Source organism: Balearica regulorum, chromosome 2, assembly GCF_011004875.1.
Source record: "Balearica regulorum gibbericeps isolate bBalReg1 chromosome 2, bBalReg1.pri, whole genome shotgun sequence".
NCBI lineage: Eukaryota > Metazoa > Chordata > Aves > Gruiformes > Gruidae > Balearica > Balearica regulorum.
The window spans coordinates 70,990,647-70,997,965 of NC_046185.1; the positions used below are offsets into that span (position 1 = coordinate 70,990,647).

A 7,319-nucleotide genomic window follows, 5' to 3' on the forward strand; every position below is an offset into this window, starting at 1 on the left:
ACAGTAACTGAACAGAGACATCAGCAGTTAATTAGGCAACAAAGGACAGTATTCCAGCAAGTAACCTTTAAAGCAACAGAATTCTGTTGCTGAATAGCCTTTTCTTACAGAGCGTTTATGCTTCCTGTTAAGATGCCAGAGGCTACCCACAACAAAGGCTTGTGTGTATGGAGAAAGAAGTATATGATGTTTTCAATTATGTTTAACTTACTGGTCTTTGGAGGGGGTAATTTACTTTTTCCTAGCGGATGTTTAAAGTTGCTTGCTCTCTTCTGCACTTTGAAGAGTGGAAAGAATAGTCTGAGGTCTCATCTGTGATTGTTGTTTTAGAGAGCTTTGGGTTTTTTCTTTAATTTGAACTCTTTCCTGTTTTGGAAGACCTTGGCAAAAATGAAGATCAGTCTTAACTTTCCAGTTCCTGTAGTCTTTATGTTTATGCTCTTCATGCTTTTATGAGGAGTACCTTCATATGAGGTCATCCCCAACAGAAAACTACCTAGACTGAATACTATTAGATGGGCTGCCTTGATGCGTTCAATTTTAGTGGCTCATGAGGACTGCCTAAGTGCCTGAAGGATGGAGCATTTAACTCTTTCTTCCTTTCATGGTTGTAGGATCACTCACTTGGGTGTTGACTTGGAAAGGCTGCCTTGTCCGTCTTGCCAAGTTTTTGTTCCATGACAAACCTGCTTTGCACAGGCTTGAGAAGTGCCATCCATATTCTTTGATAACTTCAGATTGATGGATTTGTTTTGACTTGCCAGAAAGAGCTTTCCTGTTGTAGAAAGAGCTTTCCTGTGGAACTCTCTCCTGTCCAACACCCCCATCTTCTGCTGAGGCTTTGTTTCACCATAATAAGCCTTGGTTCATTTTGAAGAGTGAGTTGTCCTCTGCTTAGAAAATACATCCTTTTCCCCCTTCTTATGGTATGGATTTAGGTACAGCTTGCTAATATTGAAAGGAGAAGCCATGTTACTGACTCAGTCTGTTAACCCAACGGTGAATATTCTTTGGATTTGTTTCCTGCTGGCTTTTATAAGTTGAAAGTTTATTGCATCATATGATGAGTACTAGAGCTGGTGCACTGTAAGAGACCATTTCTAGTCCTCCCTGTAGGCTAGAGCCAGATCCAGGGGAGCTGCCCTTCTGTTTACTTTCTTTACCTCCTCTGACAAAATACTGTTGTCTTTGCATGCTTTCCCAGCAGATGTCTGGGAATTTAAGCTTTCTCACTTGAGAAGCAGTAGTGAGAAAATATTTCATTATTGCTTCAGAAACAGAACCCATAGTATGCTTAGTTGAGTGGAAATGGTGTAGAAAATTATGTCTTGGATAAGGGATGGGTGATTACTTCTAGGAGAGCACTGAAAATATTTTAAAATCTCTCCAAGACTGTCAAGTTAATGTTCTTAAGAGCAATAAATTAACAAGTTTTTACACAAATTTCAAATTCCCACAGAAAATGAAAGTAAACTGACATTTTCTAAATTTTAAATAATTTGAGTAATTAATAAATAAAAGGTTTTTGCCAGTTGCTTTTAAAGATTTCACAGAAATTGAATTCATGTTTTTCCCCTCACATGACAGTACGCTCACTTACCTGAAGTAGTCCTCCTTCTTTTTATTTGTAACTATAATTGTGTGGTCTGGAGTAGACAGTATGGTCTTCATTAAAAGAAAGAACTTTAAAGTTTGCATTAATTAGTTTTTCAGCTTAAGTGTTGTTATAAATATGGAAGTAGTCTGTGTTCCTACCGGAAAATACAGTTCTAGGAAGCCTGTTTCCTGTAGCTTTGTATGACAGATGACTTCCTTTCTTCACAGCCAACTGAAGTACACTTTTCTTTTATTCGTAGGCGTTCAACACCTTTATTGATGATATATTTGCCTTTATCATCACTATGCCAACATCTCATAGGCTGGCGTGCTTTAGAGATGATGTCGTGTTCCTGGTCTATCTTTACCAAAGATGGTATGCCTTTCTTTCATATTCATCAGAGTTTTTACAACGCTGTAGATGGTTGCAGTCTTATTGCTATAAAAACCTATGAAATAGTTTGGGATAGACTTTAAACAGATTTTTATACCGTAGTAATATATAGTATGATCTGGATAATGGTAGTTGTGTCTATGCCTAGTGAAGGGAATGGTGAGGAAGGGATCCTGAAAAGGAGATCTCAATACAAATAAAAGGAGCAAAAACGCTTTCCATAACTGACAGTATTCCTGGCCCCTTTTTTAGCAGGCTAAGAGAGTAGGCAAGAAATTCCTTTTCTCACAGCACACTCAGAATTTTTGTCAATGACCCCTTCTCCTCCCCAAAACAGCAGTCCTCCTTTCCAGCAGATAGTTTCACATTTGCAAGTTACAAAAAGAAGAAAGGAAAACAAACAAACCAACCATATGAATACCTGAAGTAAGGTGAAGGAGAGCCATTTTTAAGCTTGTAGTCACAAACCCTCTTAGGAGTTCTGGGCTTCTAACCCTTGCTGAGGGGCTGCATGCCTACAGATGCTTAGCAGTACCGGCAGTGTGCTTTCCAAGTTGCTCTGCAAGGCATGGGCAAAGGATATTTTCTGATGAGGGATTGCCATGCTCTGCTTTCCTCTTTATCTGGCTTCCAAACACAAATTACCAGGTTCTCTTGTGAGTTGAGTATCTGGCAAGTTTCAGATTCTTTCAGTAACTAAAATCAGTTGGGGAAGAGGCTATATGCAGTAATCGTTGATAGATTGTTTCTAGTGAAGATACAGAAAGTGTATTCTTGTTCCCAAGAATAAGTATTTAGATGGGGAGCAAACAGGAATTCTAAGTCTGGTTCACATTATACCAGAATATATGGATGTGTACATCTAATTGTTAATACTAAACGTGAGCTTCAGGTTTAAGTTTATATAATCGCGCATAGGTGTAGTAAAATAGGTCCCCTTCCAAGTTGTTTTTCTAGAAGTTAAGAGCTCAACAACATCTGATGGGGTTGGACACTGGTTTCAAGTTTGAGAGGTATCCTGGATTGCTTGAAAAATACTCCAGTCAAGCTTTAGGGGAGCTAATACATCCATCTCTGAAGAGGCCCTGTTACGAGACAACTGGTTACGTCTTAATGTGAAGAAGCAGATGTATCTGTAGCTAATCTTTAAAACTGTTGTATTGTTTGCCACAAATGGGAACAGAGATTATCATGAGAAAGAAATTCACTTTTAAAATTAAGTAGCACAGAACTGCGTAATTCCTCCAGGTAGCATACAGTGGTGTAACTAATAATTTGTTTTTTCTGCCAGGCTTTATCCTGTGGATAAGAGCAGAGTGAATGAGTATGGAGAATCTTATGAAGAAAAGCCAAAAAAAAAAGCTCATAGAGAATAACTAAGAATTGAAGAAGATTCTGACCCCTGGACTCTTACTGGCTTCATGTATTATCTGGTCTAAAGGAAGGAAAAACTTATTTAATAAGAGTATTTTTAAAGCTTATGACAGAACTACATGGACAATACATCTTCTATATTGCCAAAATCTAGTTTTGATATCCTATTTTAAGACCCTTTTTGTCCTCACAAGGTCCACAGTCTGCCAGATGTCATTAAATAAACTTCCTGCATTTAAACTTCTCTTCAGTGAAAACCTAAGTGTCCTGACCATTGTAATTAATATCCAAATCTACGTTTTTAAGACAACTCGCTAACTGAAAGTGTGGAGCCCATGCCACTAGGCTATGAAGAGTGAAAAAACTAACCAGTGCGTTACAGCAGAATTGAGTATTATTGCCAAACTGGAGGCTGTCAAACATAAAATGTATAATATTGGATTATATGCTAATTACAAATCATTCTCATTTGATAATGGAGAGAACGGAAATTCTAAAAATGATTAAACTTGTAAGTTGTATGTGGGCATTCATAGCTTAAAAAAAAATGTTAGAAATATAGGATGAGAGAGATGGGGTTGTTCAAATTCAGATTCTGCCATGTTCTTAGTCCACAACATGGTAGAGGGTTTCAGTTGTCTTAAACTGAGCGAATATGTGAAAAAGCTGTAACATGATTTCTTTCAATATGTATCCAATTCATGTAAATCCTTCTGCATTGTTGACAAGCCTTCTGATTTCTTGGGATAGCAGGTATTCATATAATGCAAATCATTGTTATGTGCTAGGAGAGTCTCTTAACACATCTTAAATTCTTCATCATGTGGTACCCCAGTGACCAACTAGGCCAATTCCCTCATGTTTCAAAGGGAATAAAGAATTCCTTGGTCTTTCCCCTCTCCCTCTCTGTCCTGTTCTGTTTATTAGATGAAATGTGCATCATTCAAGTGGAATGATTTTGCTCAAGTACAGTACAGGTTCAACAGACTACCTGGATACAGAGGAAAAAAAGCAGCCTGGTGAAGAACAGGTATCTTCCTTTCACACAATGTAAAATCCATATTTCATGGGAACAGTTCATTGAGAGGTGTTTTGATCTGTTTCTTTCAAATTAGTAAAAATAGTTTGAATTGTTATACCAAAATTCAAACTTCACAGCCATATCTAGAAATTATAATTCCAGATTTTTAAAAGCAAGTTTCTCAGTAACAGTAAGTGAAACACAGAGTGTGTTCCTTTCAGCAGCAAATAAATGCAATTAAAAAAAAATCTAAAAGGCAGAATTCTAGTTTCCAATTCTAGTTCTGCTTTGTTCAGTAAGTTTACAAATTAATACTAATGATTCTTAAGTTTCTTTATTAAATTGCATGCTGTTTGTGCAAGGCTATTTAACTTCAATTTGTCATTGATTGAAAATGTTAATTGAATAACCTTGAACACAGATCTGCTCCTGTGGTCTCTAACTACTTTATGAAGTGGATTTTATCGCGTTCTGATACTGCAGAAGTCAGAATGTATAAATACTTGGGTCCCAAAAAGATACGGAAATGTGCCTGACGTACATAAGTCTATGCAAAACCAGGGTTGCATTTGCCGTATCTTGTACGTGTTTGGGATTTGTTTGGAAGGAGCTTTTTGCTGTTAGGCAAACTAATTTGGGACTCCTATTTCATAATAATAGTTAAATGTGTGAAAATTTTTCCTGATATAATTAATGCATATAGCATATACCCTTTTTGTGCCATTTCAAAACAATCAAGTTCTTGGTTCTTCTAGGATAGCTTCTGAAAGTCCAGAATACCGTATTCAGGTATTGCTAATGTTTCATCATTCATTTTTGTATGTAGCTGTTGAAAAATCACTCTTGCACCTTTACATACTGAGTTTATTGGTCTTCTGTCTTGCATTTCTGATGACAATGACCTCATAATATCATATACAGTAGTCATAAAGAATACAAAATTAGAATATTTTAAGTCTTTAAAATGAGCGAGACTTTCCTGTTCAAGTCATTGTTTTATGCATTCTGTTTCCAAATAAAAGACTTGGCATACGGGATAGAGAGTTACCTTTTGTTGTTGGAAAGATGGTGAAAAACTATGTAAGCAGTGTAACTTTGGAGATATTAAATGAAATGTTTTAACGTTTTAGTTGTGGAAGTGATATCAGCTTAAAACAAAAATGCCTGTCTATAGGCAGTTAATGCAGAAGAACTTCCTATATATAAAATGCCATTGAATGTGTTGCAGCTCATACCAGATTATCAGTATCTGTGATCTCTTAAAGAGTTCAAGAGTAACTTAACAACTTCCTCACTTCTAATCTGTACTCCCCCACAGTTCTTCCAGTGCCATGCGGTGCCACTGCCTGCTCACCTTCACCTGCTGCCGACTGTTCTCCAAGAGGTGACCTGCCCTTACAGCTTTTTTTTTTCCCTGGAGCCACAGGGCTAACTCAATTACCAAATGGCCAGCAGCACTGACAGTTTTTCTCTTATCAGCAGAGCTCAAGAAGTTCTGCTCTGCTCTGCTGCTGTCGCTGCTAGAGCAGGTGCTGTACGTGTTGCTGATATGTGGACTCAGCACAAGTATACGTTCCCTTTTCATGCAGCATTGCTCTCCGGTAATTGTCAGCTCCAGCACCCATGCCTCAGCAGCAAAAGCATTAAGACCGATAACTCTATAATTTGTCTGCTTTTAAATATCACATTTTCCATTTTTTTCATCAGAAGACAAATCTCATGTTGAGAAAGTGAAACATCGTTTACTACTTTCTTCATTACAACTTTCGGTTTTTCAATATCATAGTATCTAAAATAATGCAGGTGGGCAGGGACCTCAGGAGGATATCCAGTACCAGCACAGCACCCTCCCCCCCGACCCTTCACAGACCAACCACCTTTCCTGACAGTCCTGTGTAAAACCATCTGAGCGAACAGATCCAGCTGTAGGAGTTGAGAAATAAAACCAGAAAGAGCCCGACTTTCCCAGATGTCCAGCGAGTCTGTGACTGCTTCCCCTCTTACACTAGGAGAGGTTTGGTTCTGTATCTGTGAGGATCCATGCGCTTTTCCAGTGGTTATAGAACTTCCTCTTAATATAGAGGGGGAACTGTGATGTCTCCCATGTTTTCATCCATCTGCATTAATATACCACTGCTCCTTCTTAAAGATATCTGGAGCTAATCAGTTTGCTCCAGTTTTTCCTTTACACCATTTTATTTCTTACTGCTCTTTTTAAAATCAGGTCCCCAAAAATCCTGCACTTTATTTATCCTAACACCCACCCTGATGACTATACCTGCATCAAAAGGAACAAAATACTTTAGATTCAAAAGACAAACACTGGGGAATTCTGGCTCATGTCTGCCTATGTTCGGTTTAAAGAATCAAATAGCTTCTGCCCTTCCCCTCCCAGCTTTCTGTTAGGCAGTACACTGTTCTTTTAGTCCTTGCCATATGGTACCCATCAAACTTCTTGCAAGCTGTTTTGGGTATAGGATATACCAGCCTCTCAGTTTCTGGCCCCTAATGTTCTCCTTAGTCATCCACTGCTCCACAATCCTTATTAACCTTCATGGTGATTTGTCCTCCTTCTGTTCTTGCACTAATGGAGCCTTGCACGCCTGCAACGACTCATGAGCTATCTTACTCTTATTTTGGACTTTGAAAAATGCACTTCAAACATTCTTATTAGGCATTAATTGCCTCTAGCAGTCTCTAGCTGCAGGTTAGTCTGTGTTGAGCAGCCTAAAGCCAGGCAGTGTTTCATTGCCATGGTTCATCTGCATGCTCTGGTCCAGCTAACCACCTGGCCGCTAAGGCAAGAGCCCTCGAGCATTGACTTTGGAAGTGCTGCTGCACTCCTCGCTCTGTTCAGAACACCCGGCCTGGCACAGCTCCAGTGTAGTGCTGTGTAATGCTCAATGCCTGGCTTGCGGCCAGCCAGCAGCAGCT

General features: G+C 38.7%; 1 protein-coding gene across 1 annotated transcript in view; it reads left to right on the forward strand.

Annotated features, from left to right (window-relative positions):
* The window catches only part of CLPTM1L (CLPTM1 like), a 29,329-nt gene extending 23,821 nt beyond the window's left edge, over positions 1–5,508 (forward strand). Inside the window, exons 16-17 of the mRNA XM_075744661.1 lie at positions 1,857–1,972; positions 3,282–5,508. Coding sequence (XP_075600776.1) covers positions 1,857–1,972; positions 3,282–3,366 — 201 coding nt within the window. The 3' untranslated portion in view covers positions 3,367–5,508. The remainder of the gene's footprint in view (positions 1–1,856; positions 1,973–3,281) is intronic.
* The last annotated feature ends 1,811 nt before the right edge of the window (positions 5,509–7,319 follow it).